A 24,958-nucleotide genomic window follows, 5' to 3' on the forward strand; every position below is an offset into this window, starting at 1 on the left:
GGCCCTTCTATGCATTGCTTTTATTGGTTAATGAATAAAGAAACTGTCTTGGCCTGTGATAGGGCAAAAGAACAGAGCTAGGCGGGGAAAACTAAGCTGAATGCTGGGAGAAAAGAGGCAGGATCAGTGGACAGAACTTTTCCTGTCATTGCCACATGGCAATACACAGATTAATAGAAATGGGTTAGATTAATATGTAAGAGTTAGCCAATAAGAAGCTAGAGCTAATGGGCCAAGCCATGATTTAATTAATACAGTTCCTATGTGATTATTTCAGGGCTGAGCAGCCAGGAACTAACAAGTGGCTCTCTCCCTCCAACACAGTGTCATCAGCATCAAGTAAGGGTGCTTGCCATGCCAGCCTGGGACCTGAGTTCTATTCCTGAATCCACACAAAGGTAGAAGGAAAGAAGCAACCCCACAATCACACACACAATAACAATAATAATAATTATTATTATTGTTATTATTATTATAAAGAAGTTTTAATAATGTTAAAATTTAGCAAAGGGATGAATGTGCATGCCTATAATCTTAGTGTTCAGAGGCTGTGGAAAGAAAATTGCCATGAGTTTGGGGCCAGCCTAAGCTAACTAATGAGTCCCAAGCCAAACAGGAGTATGTATCATGATCCCATCTAAAGAAAGAAATGTCTGTGTCTATAACTGTCAGCCACCTGTGTACAGAATGCTCACCTTTTTATAGACCTCACCAAGAACTGACTTTATAAAAAGAGTAATTTCTCTGATTATTTGCTCTCTCTCTTCAAAGTCAGTGCAGGGTGTTGGAAGAATTCGAGGATGAACTGGAGCGGAGCTCAGTGGTAGAGCGAGTGACCAGCCAACATGTACAAGCCTTGGGCTTGATACCCAGCATGGAGGAGGGAGGTTGGGCACTGTGAATGAGACACAGGACTCTCACCCCAGCATCTGGAAAGGACTGGAGGGTCTAAATAGTGGTGGGGGCACACCGGAGGGCTGGCGAGTGTGTTGTCTATAGCTCTCCTTATTGAGCCAACTATTCTCTGTGTGGGTGTATGTTCCTTTGCATATACACAGAGGCCAGAGAAAGATGTCAGGTGTCCTGCACTATCCCTTTCTGTCATAGTCCCTTGTGAAGGGTCTCTCCCTGGATCTGCAGTGACAGGCTGGCAGTCAGAGATCCCCAACTCCTAGCTCTACTTCTGGAAAACCTGGAGTTACTGGTGCATGCAACCACACCCTGTTTTCCTTCCCTCCCTTCCTCCCTTCCTCCCTTCCTCCCTTCCTCCCTTCCTCCCTTCCTCCCTTCCTCCCTCCCTCCCTCCCTCCCTCCCTCCCTCCCTCCCTCTCTCTCTCTCTCTCTCTCTCTCTCTCTTTCTTTCTTTCTTTCTTTCTTTCTTTCCTGAGACAGAGTTCCTTTGTGTAGCCCTGAACTCACTTTGTAGATCAGGCTAGTCTCAAACTCACAGAGATCTGCCTGGCTCTGCTTCCAGAGTGCTAGGATTAAAGGTGTGCACCACCACTGCCTGACTGACACCCTGCTTTTTACATGGGTCATGGGGTACAAATTCCACTCCTCATGACTGCAAAGCAAGTCCTGTAACCCATTGAACCGTCACCTCTCCGGTCTCCTTTTTTTTTTAATTTTGGAGACAAAATCTTACTATGTAATGCATGCTGAGTGGCCTGAACATTACTCACTAATTAGGCCAGGTTCACTAAGTGATCAAGAACTTACAGTGATCCTCCTGACTCTGCCTCCCAAGCTCTAAGATTACAGGTGTGCACCATCACACTGATTATTGATGGTGTGGGGAGGTGGGAGCTCCAATTCAAATATACAAAACCTGTTGAAATGTTAAACCCTGCGCCTAGAGCGATGGCACTGACCTGTAATCCCAGCCCGTGGTTGGTGACAGTAAGAGGATCAGGAGTTCTAGGCTTGTCTCGGCTTGCAGTAAGTCTCAAAATAAATGAACACATAAGAGAGGGACAGAAGAGAGTTGTAAAGTCCTGAGCCCCGGGGCGGAGATTCTGATTTAACCAATATGCGGAGTTCTGCGGTATGCATTTTTTAAGAGGCATCCTGGGTAATTCTGAACAAGTGGCCACACTATTTCACATGGGTCCAAACTGCAGCTAAAACAGGAATCAGCTAGACCAACCACAGTTGCTTTCCTCCTCCTAGCCAGAGCTTTCCCGGAATGTATGTTCTAAGAAATTATTTATATTTCTATTTTTAAAATAGCACTAATTTCTTCTGCCTTCATTATAATTAATGTAGCAAGCTTAGAAGGTGCCATAATAAAACACTTGTGATGCTTCACCGAGGGAGGGAAAGATGGTTGGTAACATTATGCTGTTTCTTCCTTATGTGTTTTTATAATAAAGTTGACCACACAACTAAATAAGTGATTTGATAGCAATGTCTCCATTAAGTGGATATGCCTTACTTTTATAATCCTTCCCTTGTAGGACATCAAAGTTACTCCCAACAACTAAACAATATTGAGATGAAACATCTTTAGGCATAACATGTTATCAACTTTTTGTTAGGTTATTTGCTTTGTTTTTTGAGACATGGTCCCAAGTAGCCCAGGTTAGCCTAGAACTTGCTGAAGATGTCCTGACAGGCCTGCCTTTACATCCCAAGTGGTACAAGGCTATGCCTAGTTTTTACAGTGTTGGGGGTTGAAACCAATGTTTTATATACATTAGGCAAGTACTCCACTGACTGAGATATAGTTCTAGCCCTGTTTGCTCATCCTTTGAGACAGTTTCAAGTAGACCAAGCTAGCCTTGAACTCACTATATAACTGAGGTTAACACTGAACTCCTGATCCTCTTCCTCTGCCTCCTGAGTCCTGACATTACAGGTCACATGCCATCATGCCTGCTGTTTTATCAACTTACTTTGTAAAGTTAACTTTTTCTTTTTCTACAAGAATAAAAAAAATCAAATCTAGGGCATTGAAAATGCCAGGCAAGTATCCTACCATTGGATCATATCCTTGGTCATTATTAATGTTTCTTTTTTCTTTTTCCTTTTTTGCTTCATTTAGATGCAAATGTGTTGACCGAGGTTTCTGTCCTGTCCAGTCTTGCAGTCATTCAGTCCCAAAGAAACACACAGAGGTCTTCATTAATCATAAACTGGTTGGCCTAGTAGCTCTGGCTTCTTATTAACTCTTACATCCTACATTAATCCATAATTCTTGTCTGTGCTAGCCACATGGCTTGGTACCTTTAATCAGCAAGGCATTCTCATCTTGCTTCCTCTGTGTCTGGGTGACAACTGCAGACTGCCTTTCCTCTTCCCAGAATTCTCCTGTTCTTGTCATCCCATCTCTATTTCCTGCCTGGTCGCCCTGCCTTTACTTCCTGCCTGGCTACTGGCCAATCAACATTTTATTAAAGCAACACAACTGATAAATCTTTACAGGGCACAAGACCATTGTCCCAGAGTAGAAATGGATCACTGAATTCAAAGATGTGACTGTGGGCTGGGGACATAACTTAGCAGTTGAATACTTACCAAGTATGTGCAAGGTCCTAGGCTCACTTCCCCAGCGCTAAAGAAAAGGGGGGTAGGGGATGTTTTAGAGGCTCCTGGTAGACATACCACCAACTTCCTGCTCCATTTTGCAGGTTACCCCCATGTCAGCATGTAGTGTAATGAGTAACCTTGTCTGCCACACTCAGTCCACAACCTGTTTAAGGTCTGATAAAGGATTTCACTTTAGTCGGTAGCTGAGTGAATGTGTTGTCGACAAAGCACAATCTTGCCAAGGACCCCACAGCCTCTGCCTCAGAAGGACGACGAAGTCCAAGTGCTGACAGTGTGCACAGAAAATGGCCACCATGCCCCACCCCCATATCTGGCCTGAAGATTGCTCTCTTACAGAGACTTCTCCTACCAAGAATAGCCAACCCTGCCTCCTTGAGCCAGCTATGAACCACAAATCATCCCTCCTCCCTTATCTATTGCAACACCCCTGCCTTCTGGTCCTGCTGTAGGCAGTGACTCTGCCTCCCAGGCAGCTATATATCATAAACATGTTGAGGCCAGACCACATGATCTCTGTGTGTGTGTGTGTGTGTGTGTGTGTGTCTTTTCTTCCTTCCTTGCTGTCCCAGTCAGGTCTGTCCCTGGAACAGGAACATCACCAGGCTCCAGATCCCACTATTCACTACATGTGGCTATATCTCACAGGACAAAAAGACACACAAGACCATAAATTCAGTATTTTTTGCTTTGAACTCTTGCATTAAACACAATAGGATATCAGGCTCTTACAGCCCTCGTACATTAACGCCTTCTTTTAGTGGTTCTTGTATAACTTGTGCCTGTCAGGGCCACAGCCACCTTTGTCATTGGGTGTTAGTCTGGTGGGTCTAGTCTCTGGGTTAGTTAGCCTGGGAACATTGAGTGGAACAGGCTGTGCATTCTTAAATGGCTCACTTCTCAAATGCTGGTCTCCTAATGATGGCTTCACAAAGGTCATTCCATGTGGTCAGCCTTCTCCATCCTGAGCAGACTTAAAGCTGAAGGCAACCCTCCCTCGTGGTGAGTAGTAGAGCCCTTTCTTGGCATGCATGGGGCTCTGAGTTTGATCTCTGGAACCCCAAATTTAAAAAAGAACCAGTAAGTGGGAAGATCCAGCCTAAAAGTGGGTGGTACCAGTCCCTAGGTTTTGGTCTTGAACTGAATACCAAGAGAGACAGTCAAACTCGAGCAGGGACTATGGATACAATGTGACAATCTGCTTTCAGACTATGGATACTATGTAACAATCTGCCTCCATACCATGGACACTAAGTAGCAATTTGCCCCTATACTATGGATACTATGTAACAATCTGCCCACTATACCATGGATACTATGTAGCAATTTGCCCCTCCATACTATGTAACAAAATGCCTCCATACTATGGATACAATGTGATAACCTGTTATCAGACTATAGATACAATATGTCAACCTGCTTCCAGACTATGGATACAATGTAGCAAACTGCTTCCAGACTATTGATACAATGTAGCAAACTGCTTCCAGATCGATACAATGTGACCCAGCTGCTTCACACTCCCACTGTCATGCCTTTCCCACCAGGGTGGACTGCACTCTAGACTTGCAAGCCAAAATAAGGCTTTGCTCCCTTAAATCGCTCTTGTCATTTGGCGGTTTTTGTTGTTTGGGTTTTTGATACTTTGTTTTATTTTTTGAGACAGCATTTCTCTCCATAGCCATGACTGTCCTGGAACTCACTTTGTAAACCAGGCTGGCCTCAAACTCACAGAGATCTGCCTGCCTCTGCCTCCATAGTGTTGGAATTAAAGTTGTGTACCACCACCATCTAGCTTGTCAGGATATTTTTAACAGCAATGAGGCAAACAATGAATAAAGACACTGAAGACCATCTTGAATTCCTGTACCTCCTCTTCTGTAAACAGAGATTCCTCTGTCCTGCTTTGCTCCATAGCTACTACCAAATAATCACTCAGAAGCTTATATTAATTATTAATGCTCAACCAATAGCTCAGGCTTATCACTAGCTAATCTTACATTTAAATTAACACATTTCTATTACCCCATTTCCATTAATCTATGTTTTGCCATGTGTCTCATGGCTTTACCTGTGCTTTAACACATCTTGCTCCTCCAGAGACTGGCTGGCATCTCTCCCTCTCTGTCCTTCTTTCTCCCTGTATTCAGTTTGACTTTTTTGCCTCACTATATTCTGCACCACTATAAGTCAAAGCAGCTTGTATTATCAACCAATAAGAGCAATGTATATTCACAACATACAGAAGGGCTAGCCCATAGCACTCTTCCAAGTGCTGAGATGATAGGCATGTATATAGCACCAAACCTGGTTTATGTGGTGCTGGGGATCAAATCTAGAGATTCATGCACGTAGCAAACATTTTACCAACTGAGCTAAACCCAGCCACATGGGTAGTTTTTAAGCAATTCTTAACTAAGTTGTCCACTTGGTCTCACTGACCTTTTCTTTTTTTTTAAATATTTATTTATTATGTATACAATATTCTGTTTGTGTGTATGCCTAAAGGCAGAAGAGGGCGCCAGACCTCTTTACAGATGGTTGTGAGCCACCATGTGGTTGCTGGGAATTGAACTCAGGACCTTTGGAAGCGCAGGCAATGCTCTTAACCACTGAGCCACCTCTCCAGCCCCCCCTCACTGACCTTTTCTGGTCTCACTAGAGTTTTTTTTTGACAGTTTCTCTGTGTAACAGCCCCAGCTGCGGCACCTGCACCATGCAGAACCATGACCAGGCAAGGGTCTGGGGATTAAAGAACACAGAGACATGGGTCACTCTTGAAGCAATGATGCCAATTTTATTGTGTTCCAGGGCAGCTTATATAGTGCTCTCCTTGATTCGTGGCCATGCCCTCGCTCTCAGGATTTTCTACTGCAAGCCCACCAGAAACCACTCCCTTGTTATCGGGAACTCACGAGGGTTTTGTGCTCAGAGCAGCTGTAAGCATAGGAAAACAAGTTGTTTACTCCAGCAGGTAAGAGGTCATAGAAAGTTCAGGGTCTAAGAGTCTACAGCCCCTAACACCCAGCTGTGTAGACCAGGCTGGCTTCAAATTCACAGAGATCTGCTTGCCTCTGCCTCTCGAGTGCTGGGATTAAAGGTGTGTGCTGCCACCACCTGGTTCTCACTAGAGCTCTTACAAGGTAGATGACGGGATAATACATACTTGGGGGTTGGAAAGATGGCTCAGTGGTTAAAAGCACTGGCTGTTCTTCCAGAGAACCCAGGAATTGATTCCCAACACCCACGTGGCATTTAATAATCATCAGCAACTCCTGTCCCAGGGAATCTAATGCCCTCTTCTGGCCTCAGCAGGCACCAAGCACAAATGTGGTATATAGAGATAGGCCAGAAAAACACCCATAAATATGACAAATATTTCTTTAAATATATATGTGTGTGTATATATATACATACATACATACACCACACACATACATATATATATGGCCAGGCATTGGCTCCCTGCCCTGGTTTCGACCATGAAAAGGTGCCAAGGCTCTTCAATCTGACTGACCATTGGGGCTGCCAAGAAGTGGAGCTGGGCTATTTGGTCAGACAAGGAAGAGCTGGTGTCAAAAGTCAAGATAAGGCTGCCTTGGAAGTGGTCACAGCAAACAGGAAGCCCTGTCAGACACAAAGGCTGCTCCGGAGGCCAGATGTGGAGCTGAGGTGCAAGAAGTGAGCCGAGCTAGCAGCTCACTCACTTCCTCCAGGACCAGCAGGAATAACTGCTCAGATTAAGTTCTCGCTTCTTAGGGTCTCTGGGTAGAAGGAACAAGCAGGGCAAGCTTAGGCACACTAGCAGTCAAGGTGACGCTGCCAGAGGAGCAAATTGCTCTACACAGAGGAGACAGGTATGCCCTGGGCTGGGACCATGACAGAAGTGGGAGAAACCCTTCTGAAGAGAGCGTGGATTCGGGGCCTGGATAACGCGGAAGCTACGAGCTGTGGAGTCTGTGGTATAAGCAACAGCTGCAGTCCTCTTGCACCTGCCTTCTGCTCCAGAGCCAACACACGCTGCTCCAGCCCACAACACTTCCTGAAGGGCAACCACACAGACCTGGGGCCTCAACCACGGACCACTTTCAAGTCCCACATCCTTGGCCACTATTTCGTCCTCTAATGTCACAGGGTTCTGTGTCTTGCCCCCAGATCAGCAAATTAGGCCCTGTGGTTTCCCAAGAGCCGCCATTCTTAACTCTTCTGCAGAAAAATTAAAAAAAAAAAAAAAAAAAGCACAGGGCTTCCCAGAATGCTTCAGTGCTCTTCCCAGCTGGAGTGGATTGGCAGAAATGAGCTGAGTCTAGATGAGTGTCACGTGGGGCAAGGAGAAACCCACATGGTCCCTCTCAAAGGCTACCTACCGACAGGATCTTTCTGAAAGCCCAGCCATTAAGGCGAGACACAGACACCTCCCTCCCCGGCTGGCATCATTTGCTAAGTGGTGGCTCTGGGAAGAACAGCCAAATCCAGGAAAGAGGCCCAGGATGAACTCCGGCTGGAGGCCCAGTCTTACTCATCCTGGGGTCATAAACGGGTCAAAGAGGTGCCTGTGTGCGAAGGAGAAAAACCAAACCTGTAACATCTGCTGCCTTCGTGTCCTCCTGGCTCCTCCATAGCCTGCCTCCCAGAGCCAAAGAAGCTTCCAAAGGCCACGAAGTTCACTGACGGTAGATGTTTCTTATGTTGATTTTTTTTTTAACTGTTACATCCGTGGCTGGAGAACAGAGCTAGCCGCTGTAGCCTGATGAAGCCAGCTAGGGAGGTGTCCTACCACCAGTTCTTCAGTCCCCAGAACTCCAGCTTCGCTCTCCTTGGGCCTCCTGGAAACAGCGCCTCTCGGACTGGTTGCTGAGGCAGTTCGAAGCACCCAGACGCCTAGCCTTGTAGAAGGCTAGATTATTCTACAGTACGTGGGGCTTGGTAAGAAATTCAGTCTCCCCCACCTTACCCCCAACATGCAACGCCTGAGAACCAGACCTGCCTGCGTAGGCAAACGCTCAATCACCAAGCCGCACCCCCAGCTTCTGGAAGCCTGCTTAGGGATGAAGAATCATGCCCTCCAATGATATTTTTTTTAAAAAAAAAATTCTCAGAATTATTTTTTATGCCTTTCTTTATACCATTACCGCCCAGTTTCATAGGATGTCATCTGCTAACCATTTACTAGGGCTCTGTTAACTCTTAACTTTGACTACACCTCTTTAGCTAAACAAGGGTGCTTCCTCACTTCCCCATCCCAAGTTGACTACAGGGTCTGCCGCTGACTGAGAGTAAGGTTAGGGGCTTAATCAAAGCTGCCCCCATCAAAAGCCTGATTGGAGGCCAGGTCTCAGCCCCAAAGCCTGTCCCCGCCCAGGTCGGTACCCTAAGTCTGAGAGAGGTCTCTAGGGAGGTGCAAGTCCTGCTTCTAGAAACTTGGCCTGGGGCCTTTCCCAGTAAGGGCCTTGCCTTTCCTCTCCTCCCGCCCTTGGGGCGGTTCCAACCTTGCCACCCAGCGCGGGCTGCAGCACGTGGCTGGGGATGGCGGGCTTCCACGGCGCCCAACTACCCCGCAGGGTGGCGACGGCCCTCCCTTCTCTCTCGCCCTCGTGACTTCTGGTAAAGGCCCCCGCTCGTCACCACCCACCTCCGCCCTCCACCGCAGGCCGAGTGGTGCGGGCCGCGCCTCCCCGGGAGGCTGCGCTTTCTCCCGCCCCTGGCAGCAGGCTGCGCTTCGGAAACTGTTGACTCAGAGGGTGGCCTGGCGGCCAGCGTCTGATGTCAGCCTGGAGCCCGGCCGGCCGCGGCGGGGAGGCGAAGGAGAGGCCCGGCGGGCGCGGGAGGCGGTGCGGGTGAGCGGCCCGGCGGGCGCCGTGGGGGCGGCGCTGCAGCGAAGCTGCTCGGCTGCGGCTGCCCGGGCGCCCGTGACTCACGGTGTGTCACTGAGCATATGCCCGAGGCGGCCGGAGGCTCCCGGCTGCTGCTGACTCATCAGAAAGCTGTACACGGCCGGGGTGGCTTTGGGGCGCCCGGACAGGAAAACCCCCCAAGAAGAGGCTGGGGCGCGGGCGGGCACTGCAGCGGGAAGCCGCATGGCTGGCAGCTGCTCGAACCACCTGCAGCGAGGCCGCCTGCGAGCGACCGTAGGCTGGACCATCCCCCACCCCTGCCCACACTCCGTGGTTTCCTGTGCCCAGAGGCGGGCAGCGAGTTCCCTCCCAGATGCCGCAGAGCTGTTCCTAGGTGTCCACAACGACTAGAGTGTTACCCGAGGTCACTCGTGTTGCCCCCCCCCCCCCCGTCTTAAGACTTGGAGGTCTGTCTGGGAAGAGCAGGGCATGCATCAGTACCAGGGACTGGATTCTTTCCTTCCTGACCTTAATCTTACCCTAGCCCTCTCTAGGGAACTACACTGCGGCGGTGGACGCCACTCGCTGGCTCAAAGCCTGGCTCCAGATCTTTCCTGTCACTGAAGGCTGACCGCAAGGCCCTGTGCCACTCAGGAAATGCAGCCGGGGTCAGAGAATTCTCAGAAAGGGGTGTGGATCTGGGGGAGGTGTCTGCGTTGTGTTCACCCTGTCCTAACAGGGACAAATTCTCTAGCATTAAAGATGTGTGAGGCTCCTCGTGCAAGGCTTTCCACCCAGGTAGGACAATACTGCAAGATATGATAAGACCCCACAGGCTTGCAGTTACAGTGTAACGCGTGCACCTGAGGCAGGCATGGGAAGGGGTGGGGTGGTTACGAGGGTCGGGTGTTAGGGTGGGGACATTGGGTAGGAATGATTTGGACAGGTGGGAAAAGGCATTCCAGACGCCCGGGGAAGTCTCCAAACAGCAAGCAGTTCCACTTTGCTTGGGAAAGCCCAAAGTATTAGGTGCTCAGCACAGCTGTGGCACAGGAGCAGGCTCAGTGGCCCAGAGGGACCAGGAGGAGATGGTTCTGCTCACTGCTCCGGGCATGGACACATGGGTCCCTTCCAAGCATCCCACAGTCCTGCTCGGTCACATCTGCAGGAGCTTCGCTTGGCCTTGGGTGGCTTTTGATGATTTTGTGCCCGATGCAGAGCCTTTTTAGTCCAGATTTCACATTCTTTTCCTGTTCCGTCCTTCGGTCACTGTACTGGCCTACACCAACACTTTTCGGTTCACGGTGGGGTTTCCTAGAGTTGCTTTAGAAAACAGTGAAAGAGGAGCTGTAGGAGAGGCGCCCGCTCCCCCCTGCTCGGAAATGTGGTTTCACAGAACCGCTGATCGAGACGGTCACCAGCAAGACTGTCTGGATCAGCCCTCCACTCAGCCTTCAGATTCCTCATCTCTGACAGGCTGCTAAGGATGCTGCAGGCCAACGGGAGCAACTATGTCTTCCCAGGCATCCACCCACCCGGCAGCTGAGGTCAAAGGTTCTAGCAGGAAGCAGAGCAAGAACCAGATGCCCTTTCTTCCTGGTGATACCTACCATGGACCTCCGTGTGTGTGTGTGTGTGTGTGTGTGTGTGTGTGTGTGAGAGAGAGAGAGAGAGAGAGAGAGAGAGAGAGAGAGAGAGAGAGAGAGAGAAATGGAGGGAGGGAGGCAGTGGAGGCAGTAAATCCCCCAAGGCAATGGCAGCCCATGTCACAGCATACCCCCCCACACACATACCTGGCGGGATACCAAGGTGTAGTTATGGACAGGTGGGGGCTTTGGGTGATAACTGGGAATCTTGAGGTAAATTCCCCAGTGGTGTTCATTTTCCCCTTGATCCTGGTTTACTTGTAACTTTGAAAATTTATCCAGACTCCCAATCTGGGCAAGATTCCTCCCTGAATTTATTTACCACCATCACCACCCACTTCCTGATCCACGGGGTTTAAGAAAGGCCCTGAAGTCCCATCTAAGGCCTTATATAGCCAGGCTTCTGCAAGGAAAAGGACACTAGGTGACCAGATGTTTTCTCGAAAAAGTGATGTGGCCCGGAGCCTGAGGAGCACTGTAGGAATCATTTATTGACACATAACATTAAGGGACTCATGGGGGTCTGCCAGAGGATTTCTCATGAGCCCCAGATCTGGCACTGCCAAGCAGTATAGTTCGTCAGCTGAGGAAACAGACTGAGACACTGTACCCCACTGGGGCAGCACGTGGCGGAGCTGGGACTGGAATATGAAATACCAGCATTAAAAGGAACTCGACAACTCCTCCGTGACCTTTGCCTTTAAGGTCTTAGGACTTTGTTCTGCTGTGTGTGCACGTCCGGCTACAGATCCCTAATTATAGGCGTTTGGGTGTTAAACCCAAGAAAACTTGTGGTTGAAAAGCAGCTAACCCATAGCAAAGTGTTTCCTGAGGGTGGGGTAGGGAAGGTAGCGGGCAAGCAGATTTGTTAAGGTCCTTGGGGGAATGCAGAAGTGGCACCGAATGTCCAGTCAGAGGTGGGACTGACTTCCTTGGAAACTGATAGCAGACACTCTGGTAATTTTGTCATTGGGATTGCCTCCCGGGCCCCTCCCATGTAGCATTAAAAGCTTCTCAGTCTTTAGATCTGCAGGTCATGGTGGAAGAGCGGGTGGGGTGATCCAGGTTCTCATTTTGTAGATTAGGAAATTGAGGAGGGAGTGAGCCTCCGCCGTCACTAACTTGTGTGTGAACCTACTGCAATGCATGAAGTCTATCTACTCCAATGCAAGAATCCTTACTCGTCCGGTGACTGCGGGCTGGACCGGTGGTGGCCTGGTCCCCATCCCAGGCCAGGCTCTGGAGCGGGAAGAGGAACCGAAGGATTGGTCTTGGCGCGCGCACCCGGGGACGCACATTGCCGGAGCTGGGGCGCCCGTTTCCCTTTCCCCTCCCCGGGGACCGCGAACTGCCCCAGGTGCCCCAAAGCCCAGCCTCCCCCTCGCACCCCCGCCCGTTCCTGGCGCGCCCGAGTCTCGGCGGTCACGTCTCCCCATCCGGCTCCAAAGTGCGAGCCAGCTGCGGCCGGGCCAGCCAGCCCGTGGGAAGGCTGCGCCGGGGGCGGGCACGGGAGTGGTCCCCAGCCCTGCCGCGCCCGGGTCGGTAGGGGAGAGGTCCCCACTAGGCAGGCTACGCCCCAGCTCGGCGCTCTCAGGGCAGGAGGGCGGGGAGAGCCTCCAGGCCGCGCCCCGGAGCGCCGCGCAGGGCCCCTGTTGCCGGGGAGAAAAGCGCGCCCGGCCCCGCCCCGAGCCCGTGGGCGGCAGCGCCCTCTGCTGGTGACGCCTCGGAGCTACGCAGAGACCCCGCCCGGACCTAAGCGGAGAACTGCTGCGGAGGAAGTCCTTAATATTGCCATCCTCACAAGGAAAAAAAAAAAGAAGCTATCCGAATTGAAAAACGAGCCGTGTGCGTTGCAAGACATTCTGAAATGTGAAGAAAAAAAGTCTTAATGCCTTTTTCTAGAAAAATTTGCATATATATGCTTTTGTTTTTTATACAGGGTCTTGTTATTGAATTGAGGGACTGTGATTACAGTATTTGCCATCACAAACTCCTAGATAATTTCTTTAGAAAGAATGCAGACAGTTTGTTTTGGTGATATGGATACTCAAAACATTTAGTTTCTGTAGAAATGGGTCTGTCTTACCCAGCTAACTCCACCGTTTTTACCATTCTTATGTTTCCTACGGGGTTTCCGCGTCCCTGGTTGTGAGTACCCACAAAACTAACCGTGGAATAGCCCACTATGCAGGTTAATTAGAATTCGGAGGCCAAATGGATTTGGGACGGAGGACCGCTCACAGTGACGTCAGACGGCCTGTCCCCTAACGGGGTATGGGACGACACCCTGAAATCAAACACGCCCAGTTTCTGTAGCAGAATGAATGACTGTTCACATGGAGTGGACAAGTGGGTGCTGCAGCAGGCTGCATGTCTGGTCAGGGCAAATGAGTTTTCCAGAGTGTTTCTGCAGCCTGAAGCGGTGGTCGGGTGGATCAGCACTAGCCCCTGTGCCCACCGACAGGCTGCCGTGAGCAAGTCTGTTGGATTTGCCTCTTTTGTATTCTAGTTCTGCCTGCTGGTGAGATGCTACCGAAGGGCAGGGTTTGGTTCCTTTGGAAGTATGGCCAGATGCCTTCTATACCCCCCGTGGTGGTTTTCCTGTCATCTCAGCTCCACTGCTAGGACTAACCTTGTTCCTGGAGAGCCTACCTGGGGCTTCCAAAGGAGAGCAGCAGTGTGACTTTCCCTTTGACTGCTAGCTTGGGAGCAGGGACTTCCAGCTGAGTCCCAATTTGAGTTCTCCAAGTCCTGAATTTTCCATCAGCCATTTGCACATCCTGGGGAGGGTCCTGCCATGAATCTTCCAACCTCTGAGGAGCTGGGGGCAGGAAGTTGGTTCTAGACATCCTGCCAAGCCCAGATCTGACAGACTCAGGACCGGGGTACTACAGCCAGCCCCTGCCTCTCCATCGGCCATACTGGCTGCTGAAAGGGCCCTGGGCTGGGACACCGAACCCTACCCCAGAATATTTACTTGCAGGAGAGAAATGTACACGGCCCTCTCTTGGAGGTCAATCCCCCTTTCCCAACAACACACAGATTTAATCTTCCCCACTTGCACGGGTTTCTCATATTTAAAACCCATTGAACTCAGGTGGTAAAGACCCAAGTGCCGGATGTGGTTGTCACCATTTTTCTTTAGGAATTCTGACTCAACACAAATCTTGCTACAATGGCTTTTGAGTGCCTTTTCTTTTCCTTTCCGTTACATTAGCTCTGTAAAAACCAAGTTTGCAGACCAGCCTGGTCTCCAAGAGCTAGTTCCAGGACAAGCTCCAAAACCACAGAGAAACCCTGTCTCAAAACAAAAACAAAAACAAAACAAAACAAAAAAAAACAAGTTTGCGTGTCAAGTCTACATCATTCGAGCCTGTTCTGCCTTGTAAAGCTCACGACCCACCTTGGGACTCCGCTAATGCCTCCATGCCAGTCCCAAAGGCCCCTGCTGAATTTACTTCCTTTTTAAGATCACATTCATTTCTTTACGCATGTGTGTCTATGTGAATAGGCACACCCGGGCATGTGTGGAGGTCAGAGGGTAATTTACTAGTTAGTTCTCTCCTTCACCATGTGAGTCAAAGGGACCAAATTCAGATCGCCGAGAGTGGTGGCTAGTGCCTTTACCTGCTGAGCCATCTCACCCGTCAATTCTTTAGGGACAACAGTCCTAGCAGGCTCAGTGACTGGGCATCAAATACCACAGCCACTATTCAGTGCAGGTCTGGTGTGTGTGTGTGGTATGTGTAGTGTGTGTGTGGTGTGTGTGTAGTGTGAATGTAATGTGTGTGTATGCGTGTGGTGTTTAGTGTGTGGTATGTGGTTGTGTGGTGTATGTAGTGTGTATATAGTGTGTATGTAATGTGTGTGTGGTGTGTAGTGTGTGTGGTGTGTGGTTGTGTGATGTGTGTAGTGTGTGTGTGTGTGTATGTGTGTGGTGTGTGTGTGTGGATGTGGAGGCCTACATGCTGCAGCACTCCTGAGGAGATCAGAGGATATCTTGCGTCTTCTCCTTCCACCATAAAGTCCTGGTCATAAAACTCAGGTCATCAGACTTGGTGGCACTGATCCTGTCCTTCCTCTGGTGTCTCCAGTCCCTACTATGGATGGGGACCTCAGTCCGGGATAATCCAGTGCCTGTAACTGCTTGTGTCTCAGACACTCTCTGTGGCTGTGAGGAAACACTATGAAGGCGGCGTCAAGAGGAGAGTTTATTTGGGCCTCATGGTGTCTGGAGCAGGAAGCTGAGAGCTCACATCCTCAACAGCAAGCACAGAGCAGAGAGTGAACCGGAAGTGGTCTAAAGCTACAGACTCGCACAGCCCGCCCCCGTGCCAGACACACTTTGGCCAGCAAGGACAAACTGTGAACTCCCCAAACCGCGCCACCAACTGGGGATACCTGTTTCGAATGCCTCAGCCTGGGGGGCAGTGGAGGCATTTCTAACCTCCTCAGACTGCCTCAGCTTACACAGCCTTAGATAATTCTCGTTTCTTCACTCCTGCAGCCCTCACAGGGGTCCCACCACCCGCCTGTCCTACAGACTCCTGTGCCCATCTGCCGGTCCAGCCCCGGCGGCGCACGGAGTCCCCTTTCTTCTCTATGAACGCAATGTCTTCTATCACTCTGAGCATGTTCTCCCCTCACTGTCCAGTTCTTCTTGGGCTCCGAGAGTCTGGCTATCAGGAAGGGTCACTTAACACGACTCTCATCTGTGTCTCTGCACTCCTCTACCCACAGAAACGGCAAACTGACCCCCCCCCCCATCTCGGCCTCTGTTGTTCCATCTTTCTTCCCAGTGCGGAGGCTAGTGCAGAGAACAGCATCTACATGGCGTGTATGTTCCCTGCACAGGCAAGTTCTTCCAGGGCAAACAGCCGCAGTCGCGCGTCTTACCTCTCCGCCACACCGATGCCACACCTGCTTATAATCTGCTCTGGCTACGTGGGGGCACACTGTGCTCATGGGGCGGACCCCTATTGATGGAGATGTAGCCCTCTGTACCACATAAAGGTGGGGGTCACTCTGGGTGACCCCCCCAGAAATCCCATCCTTGGATTGCTGCACTTCATTCGCCTGTTTTATGGCTGGATCCTCAAAGCATCTTTGGCTCCATTACATCCTTGTTTGGTGCCAGCTGTTGGCATGAACTTGCCTAGGCACACAACAGGTGTGACACTAACAACAGATCAATAATCCTAAATCTAGCTTGGTGACCCAGTGGGTTTGCCTGGGATCACACAGGAGCACAGGTGAGTGCTTACTAATAAACCATATTCAGCATGCTTATTATATGAAGTAGGGCTTGTTATTTTATACAGATACGCAAGGAGGCAGTGGGAGTGGTCTCTGTGGGGGAGCGGTTCTTCAGGCTGTAAACATGGCAGGGATGGGATGGGAGGGCAGAGGCTACAATGACTACTTTCTGCCCACAGTCATTTTGCACTTGGACCAGGGAAGACTTTGCCATCCCCTGAGCCTCACCTGGGGAAGGCTTTGTCATTCCTATGGGGCTGAGGCATGGGTCCTCAGGCCAAGCGGTATAGTCCTTCACCAGGGCTTCACAGACTCCCTACAGAGAAAGGTGCACACACACCCCTTTGAGAGGCCCCATTCTTCCCTGTCTCATGCGCCTGGCCTTGTGAGGGCCTTGTGCACAAGCCCAGCTGCTCTCATTTCAAGAGGCCAAAAACCACGTGGGACATGAAGATCTCTACAGCGAGCATGCTTCCCCCTACATATGGCACCGCAGTGGCCAAAGGCTGCAATTTCTCACAGAGTATGAGAAGCAAACACGTCAGGCTTACCAAAGTCATGTGTGGTGCAGTTCCTCCAGACGATGTCATGTGCCGCCCTGGCCATCTCCTAGCCCTCCACTCGACTTCAACAGCCTTCACTCCACAATGCCCAAGGCCACATATCTCCCCTGGAAGCCTGTCCTCTTGCTATCTGTGGAAGTGACTGAGGCCATCAGTCACCCGTCCAGCTACACAAACTAGAGACTCCACCCTTTTACCGCCTGCTTCACCTTTCCCACTTAGCCCTGAAGCAGTCCTTTCTCTCTAACTCCCACCTGGTCCCAACGTAAGCGCCTAGTCAGGCTCCCCACTGCCAACGCAGGCAGCCCTGATGCTGCCCATCCTTCCTTCTACGATGAGGCTGGATAAACCTCTGTGAAATGAGGCTCTCACACGCACACACACAAACCTCTGTGAAATGAGGCTCTCTCTCACACGCACACACACAGCACATGTGCATGTGTACTCCCCAGACTCAGTCTGCAGAATCACTAGACAGCTCTGAAACACAGCACACACACAGTTATCAAAACAATAATGCAACCCCATTTCTCTTAAAACTGGATCTCTGGAAGCCTTTGTGGTGGCTTGACTGGCTCCTGTATTTGAAGACTTGGTCCCCAGTTCGTGGAACTGTTTGGGGAGGATTAGGAGGTGTGACCTTGTTGGAGAAGGCGTGTCACTGGTGGGTGAGCTCTGAGGTTTCAAAAGCCCACACCATTCCCAGTTAGCTCTTTCTGCCTCATGCTTGTTGGATCAAAATGAGTTTTCAGCTTCAATGACACACCTGCCTGTCTGCTGTCATGCTCCCCACCATGATGGGCTATGGAGTCTGATCCTCTGGAAAGGTGAGTCCCAGATTAAAAGCTTTTATAAAGTGCCTTGGTCATGGCATTTTGTCACAGCAATGGAACTGTGTCTGCAACAGGCTTGCAGAGCCCTCAATGGTCTGCATGCTGCTTGCAGTCTCTATGCACCACTGTTGACTTTCTTGGGTTTTAGCACACTGAGCGTGCTAAATTCTCCCTCCACCCTGTCACTTAAACTATTTATTCATTCACATCTGTCTGTGCAACTGCCAATTCCCTAGGAAAAGCTCCCAACCAGGTCAGTGGGCCCAGCCTATGTTGCTTTTCAAAGACAGGTCGGCCTTATCTGTCTGGTGTAGGATGTCCAATTCTCCACCTCCCAGCGTTCCAAGTATGCATCACACCACATGACTTAGGTGGCACTGGATGCTGAGCACGGGGCCTTGCACATGCTAGTTGAGTACTCTCCCACGAAGCGAGCATATCTTTAGTCCCTCTTAAAAACATTTTTTTGCCGGGCGGTGGTGGCGCACGCCTTTAATCCCAGCACTTGGGAGGCAGAGGCAGGCGGATCTCTGAGTTCGAGACCAGCCTGGTCTACAGAGCTAGTTCCAGGACAGGCTCCAAAACCACAGAGAAACCCTGTCTCGAAAAACCAAAAAAAAAAAAAAAACAAAACATTTTTTTTGGGGGGGCAGGGTCCCCTGTTGCCTAGGTTGGCCCTGAACCAGCAAAAGACAGATTAAAGGCAGTTCCACCTCACTCAGCCTTTCAAAATGGGTTGGGGATATGGTCCATCAGTATACTTGGCCCAGCATGCATAACCCCTGGGATATTAAGAAGCTTTGTTCTCAAGAACTCTAAAAAGGTGGTGGATTACAAGAATCTTATCAGAGACTAAGCAGGGAGAAGGTGGCAGTAAGACTGGGCAATTTCAGCTGGGCAGTGGTGGCACACACCTTCAATTTCAGCACTCAGGAGGCAGAGGCAGGCAGATCTCTGTGAGTTTAAGGCCAGCCTGGTCTACAGAGTGAGTTCCAGGACAGCCAGAGCTGTCTGGGGGAGTGGGGTGGAGACTGGGCAGTTTCATGAGGAATAGTTGCAAGGGAGTAGGCAGGGCAAATCTGGGGGTGGGAAGGAGGGGTCAGAAGTGGGCTCAGCTGTGCCATAGGACAACTGGAAGGGGTACTCTTAGTTTTTTGAGACAAGGTTTTTGCATATCCCTGGCTGTCCTGGAATTCTTTTCAGACATAGGATACCTTCCCATATTTTTGCTATGGTTTAATACAGCTCTGAGTTACCAGCAGTATTTGCTACTTGGGGTGTGCATTTGGGATAGGGTGGGGAGAGACTGAAATTGTCTTCCTCTTGGCTTCCTGACACTTCACAACATGGAGCCGTACAAATGGAAGGTAGCCAGGCAATAGTGGCACATACCCAAGTCCAGCACTTGGGAGGCAGCAGCAGGTGACATGTTAGTATGAGAACCTTAGGAAACAGTGTTACTCAGCCAGCACTGTACCAAACATGGTCCGGGAGCGCCATCTAGTGTGAGTATCTGCTGCTGCAGTACAGTGTCTCTACCCCAAGGGCAGTCTATACACTATTTAGAGGGCCTTAGAAATGATCTTTGCGCATACCTGCTTTTGCATGTAACTTTTGTTTTTGGCGCAGAGGTGGTGGTGGTGGTGGTGGAGCGGGGCAGACAGTGTTTCTCTATGTAGCTTGGATGGTCCTGGAACTTGTGATCCACCTGCCTCTGCTTCATGAATGCTGTAATCAAGGCATGCACTACCAGTGTCCCGCATGTTTTGTGTACCATTTAAGCCCTGCCCCCTTTTATTTACGACTTGAGTCCCCTTTTTGCTGTGTCTCACTAAGCTAAGACTGGGTTGGAACTGGCCACAGCTCAGGCTGGTCGCCTATGTAAGTGCTTACCTAGTTTTACCTTACATGATTCTGAATTCAAAGAAGCTCCAACTAGGTATTAGCTACTTCTCCTCAATGTGATGAGCCCCACCCAGCACTAATTAACCCTTCCTTGCTTCCTTTTTTATGGTAAGCTGCTACCACTGAGTATTTCTATATTTAAAAAACTGTGTGTATGTGCCTGTATGGAGTCAGATGTTGGCACAGGGTAGATACACACCTGGACCTTGCTGTTTTAGCTAGGATGGCCAGGCAGGGATCGCCCCCTGGTATCTATTTTTCCTATCCAAATACCTGAGCTGGATTTCTCGGTCTACAAAGTGAAGCACAACTCCTTCGAGGTGTCCTGCCCTCCACAGGTAGGCCACGCCACATGGACACACACAGTAAACATTCCCTTTAAAAATTGCAGTGACTGAAGCAGTCTGACCCGCAGAGGTGGGCACACAACACATAGCTGGCACTGCCCCGCCATCCGGCAAGCCCATCAGTCCGACAGCTTTCATAGTAGGGTGCTTTACTGACAGGGACAAGCTTTCAGCCCAACCAACCCTCTTACCCTGCTGGGCTTCAACAATGTTGCCAGATGGCCCATTATCCTCCAGGCAGGCAAGATATAAGGAGGGCTGATAACTAGCAGACTTCACAGTAATGACACATTGTTCACCAATTAATTTGCCAGAGCAGATTTTTTTAGTTTATAAACTATACTTATGCTTTAATTCTTTAAAACCCACTCAGATTCTCAATATTTGAGATACCAGAGAAACACCCTCTAACAGGAAAGGTACCAATTACTTCTAATACTGCTTCCAGGCCTGAGCCAAGAGTTCATGGTCAGCCTGGGAAACTTACTGAGATCAGGTGTTTTTGTTTTTAAGGATAAAAAGGCTTGAAATTTAGAGTTGAGAAAATATCCCAGAAACTGGGAAAACAATACCACTCCTTGGATTAGCTGAACATCGACTATATGCATCTACTGTTTCTGTAGCCTGGGAGTTATGTCAGTCATCACATCACACACAGGCACTGTCTTCTTATAAATGGGTGGTTTGGTTATACCACAAGCAGGATGCCTTCTAGCCTGGTTTTTACAGTAATTTCTTCAAAGACAACTAGTTCAATCAGAGGAAAACAGCCGTAGTTAAAGCTACTTAGCGTTAAGACTTTTAAAACAAACAAGCAAACCAAAACATAGAACACTGGCCTCTAGCAAATGTGGTCCCCTGTGTCCCCCGCCCCCGGGGGCAGTGCACACCTTCTGCCAGCCCATCACTCAGGAGGCCAAGGCAGAACTGAGTTTGAAGCTACATAGTGGTTTTTAAGGCCAGATTGGGCTACAATGTCAAACAGTTTTAATTCCTGGATAGGTTCATCCTCACTACGAAGCTGCACTGCACAAACTCCTGCAGCTTCCTAACTGGCTGCCAGACAACTCCCGGCTAGATGGTTTTAGGTAACACTGTAACTTAATGCTAGTTCATTTAATCTAAATACAAGGCAGCAATGTACGGTATTCCGAAACAAACAGGAAGAGTTAGACTTCTCTACAACGACTTCTGTCATTTGCAACCATTGGCCAGACAAAACAAGTATAATCCCCAGTGACCAGGCTCCCTAACTACTCTGAGACCCGCCAGCTCCTGTGCACAGTACTATCCATACAGAGAAGTAAGGTGTCTAACCTCTGCTGGAAGAGCAAATGCAGAAGCAGGGTTGGAATCAGGCAGGATGAAGCCAGTCTACCTCTTTTAATGCTCAGCCTATTACCTAAACAAAACTGTTTAAACCTAATGTATCCTCTTGGTTTCTCTATCAGGCTACACAACAACAAGCAACTGAAGTGTTGATTTTAATTTCAGCAGGTCAACACAGTTTAATAATTATGGTTTCTTAAATCTAAATTTATACTGAACAATGAGTGATTCACCTCCCAGTCTAAAAAGGTGGTCCCATGAATACCCAACTCATCAAAACCTTCACTGTGCTAGGCAATTCCAAGATCACTTTACTTTTAATAGATTCTTAAAGAACGTGGGCAATGTACACAAAATTAATTCATAAAATTTCACGTCTATTTCATGATAGAAGCCATCAAAGTAAAGCATGAGGAATAAAAACATTTTATCTGTGTATTCAGAATCACACACAAGTCACCTTTACAGTTCAATTTACTATATATAGAAATCATTTGGGTTTTATATTTTCAATTAAATTTTGAACTGATTACAATATCATATAAAAAAGATTTTACATTAATTATTTGTAAGCATTCCAAATTGAAATACATAGGTTAACTTTAGATTTATGGCAAACAGTCTTCAAATACAATACAGACACTCTTAAGCTTACCTATCATTCACATGTGAGATTTGCAACTTTGGGCTGTTTTACATACAACCGCTCTCCTATGCAGATGGCAAACTGATAGGCCACAAAGCTTAAGCCTGTACAGTCAAGCCAAGGACTCCAGCTGCACCATCCTTTCCAAGTTTTGGCATTTCTGGACCACAACAATGCATAATACAAATGAGGTAAGAAACAATTTCCCCTCCTTGTTAGTTCAAAGTTACATGGTAGCTTGGAATTTTGAATAAAACCCCTTATTACACCTTGGAAAAAAGTCCAAGGGCATGGATGACAATGGACTGGGATTCTCAGTTCTTTGTATAATTAATAAATAGAACCCATGATATCCAAGTGGGCAATTGTCAAATCAAAAACATTAAGCACCTACTGGTTTGAGATTGAAATTAGAGATTCATGATCAATTTCTTTCCACCTTGAAATCAAGGTGTGAAAACCAGCTATTTAAGGGCATCCCAAACCACCCCTATGTAGCACAGGTGGAATTTTCTGTCCTTGGCACCAAAGTGAAGTCACATTTCCTCTTGGGGACAGGAATTCCACTTGTGAGCAGAGTGAGGTAAGGGACCCTTGTAAGTTGTCTCATTGCTACTGTGATTCTGAGACCTAGGACTAACACCAGCAGTGAACAGTGTCAGGTTAGTGATGCTAGCTCCCTCCCCACCACCACCAAGCTTTAGTACGAAAACAATCACTAAGCTAAACAAATGGGAAATAACAAACTAAAGGGTTAGGTTCAAACCAACAACAACAACAAAAATAACCCCAAAACAATAACCCCTCCATTACAAGTGAGAAATTGAAGAAAGTGTGCTTCACCACCCCAAAGCCCTCTGCATTTAAATGTCTGTGCGAAAGGGCCTCAGGATTCTGGAAATAAGACATAGCCCTTCTGTAAGGTTAGGGTCCTGCAGTCCTCTGCAGTCTCATTCCCCTCCCCACCAAGTTTTCAGTGTTTAATAAAATCTTCTCTATCAGCTGAAAGATCTGTAACTCCAAGGTTTACTAAAGTACGCTAAGTATCCTATCTGTACAGAAACAACGATCGTGACAATTGGTTTATGCAGGACTAACATTTTTTGGTGTTAAATTGTTAAACATCATGCTTACCGCACATCAACTCTCCATAATCTCAGCTCTACAATGACTTATCAAACACTTTACTTAAATTACTAATTAAATAACTAAAAGTGTATTGAGCTAAACCAAACTTAAATGGGCATAAAGAAAACCAACCCTTAGACCACACACACGACTACTTCAAAACTACCTTTCTAGCTAGCCCCTTCCCAAAGTTTTAGCCTGAAAAACAGTAAAATCTACACAAAGTTTTATTGCAATCATACAAGGGTTACATTAGGTCAAATACAACAAACACTATGATGCAATTTTACATTTATTAAACTACAGTTCAAAGCACAAATTTACACATTCTAAATACACTAAACGTATCTAATGAAGTCACACTGGTCTTCCACTCACATGTGATATATCTGGGTGAAAGACATCAACTTTACAAGACTTTTTAACAGGAATCCTTATTATAAAACTGTGTACTTGTATGTAAACGATGTGATGGGGACCCACAATGGGCTTCCATCTCCACCAAGTCATCCATTTTGTTGCATATTTTATTTTAAACGCTTAAGGGGTGGGTCAAACTGATATGTTTAAATCTGGATACATTATCTAACTCCCTCTTACCCCCAATGAATTATAGATGAAAGCTGATTTTGTCTGGTCCCAAATAGCTATTACTATGAATTTGTTTCCAAGATAATTAACAGAATGAAGATTGATTGAATTTTCCCCACACTGGAATGTAGACCAGACAAGCTTAACCTGCGACTTCAGATCTAAAGAAGCGTTAATGCCTGTTTAAGCTTCAGTGGAAAAGCTGTCTTCTTGGCTCAGCTGAATGCAAGAGGGTGCAAAGAAGAAGTTTTTCATCATTGCATCTGAAGTAATTCCAGCGTCTTGCATCTCATACCTGTTAAGAAAAATGCAAAAATTGGGCTTTAAATATTTAGAAAACCATACAACACGTAACAACTAGTCTTCCAGTTCCCCCTAAAAGACTATGTTTTGGGGCCAGGGAGATGGTAAAGGGGCTTGCCATGTAAGCCTAATAAGTTTAGTTTCTGAAACCCGTGTTAGACAGAAAGGGGGTTTGGATGCTGAAAGAAATGGAGTCTGAGCCAGGCGGTGGTGGCGCACGCCTTTAATCCCAGCACTTGGGAGGCAGGCAGATCTCTGTGAGTTTGAGGCCAGCCTGGTCTACAAGAGTTAGTTTCAGGACAGGTTCTAAAACTACAGCAAAACCCTGTCTCGAAAAACAAAAACAATTAAAAGAGACAAAGAAAGGGAGCCTGACCTGCATACACTCTCATGAGGTAGTGCAGCAGATCCAGGCATACATGGACAGACAAGAAGGGGGAGTAGGAGGTGTTTGTGTATGCAGGCCAGCCATTATCCTCTGCTGTCTTCAATGGCTCTCTCCCTCATTTTATTTTTTGAGACAGGGTTTCATACTGAGCCCCAAACTCAACAACTGGCTAGAATGGCTGTCCAGCCAGCTCCATGGCTCTATTCCTTTCTGCCTCTTTCTTACCCCTCTATTTCCCAACTCAGCTGTTCGAGCTTATGTGGCAGCCATCTCCACAGCCCCAAGATTTTTCTACTTTTAATGCAAGGGCTGAATACACTATAGCCAGGCGGTGGTGATGGACACCTTTAATCCCAGCACTAGGGAGGCAGAGGCTGGTGGATCTCTGTGAGTTCAAGGCCAGCCTGGTCTACAGAGTGAGTTCCAGAATAGCCAGAGCTGTCTTGAAAAACAAAAACAAAAAAAGAAAAACTATCACTAGTGATCTAACTCTGGCAGAGGCAACAGTGAGTTCAAGGCCAGTCTAGTGTAAAATCGACAGCCAGGGTTATGTAAGGGACCCTGTCTCAAACAAAAAGGAAACTATCACCTTTATCTATCACAGTGTGAAATTTCATGAAATGTTCTTCTGAAGGTATTAGCA

At 48.1% G+C, this 24,958-nt stretch overlaps 1 protein-coding gene across 2 annotated transcripts in view; it reads right to left on the reverse strand.

Moving 5' to 3' along the window:
• Positions 1-21,453: 21,453 nt before the first annotated feature.
• Positions 21,454-24,958, reverse strand: part of Azin1 (antizyme inhibitor 1) — a 31,510-nt gene continuing 28,005 nt past the window's right edge. For both annotated transcript variants that reach the window (XM_057792045.1, XM_057792046.1), the window contains one exon: positions 21,454-23,919. In XM_057792045.1, coding sequence (XP_057648028.1) covers positions 23,808-23,919 — 112 coding nt within the window. In that variant the 3' untranslated portion in view covers positions 21,454-23,807. The remainder of the gene's footprint in view (positions 23,920-24,958) is intronic.

The sequence above is a fragment of the Chionomys nivalis genome, chromosome 17 (genome assembly GCF_950005125.1).
Source record: "Chionomys nivalis chromosome 17, mChiNiv1.1, whole genome shotgun sequence".
NCBI lineage: Eukaryota > Metazoa > Chordata > Mammalia > Rodentia > Cricetidae > Chionomys > Chionomys nivalis.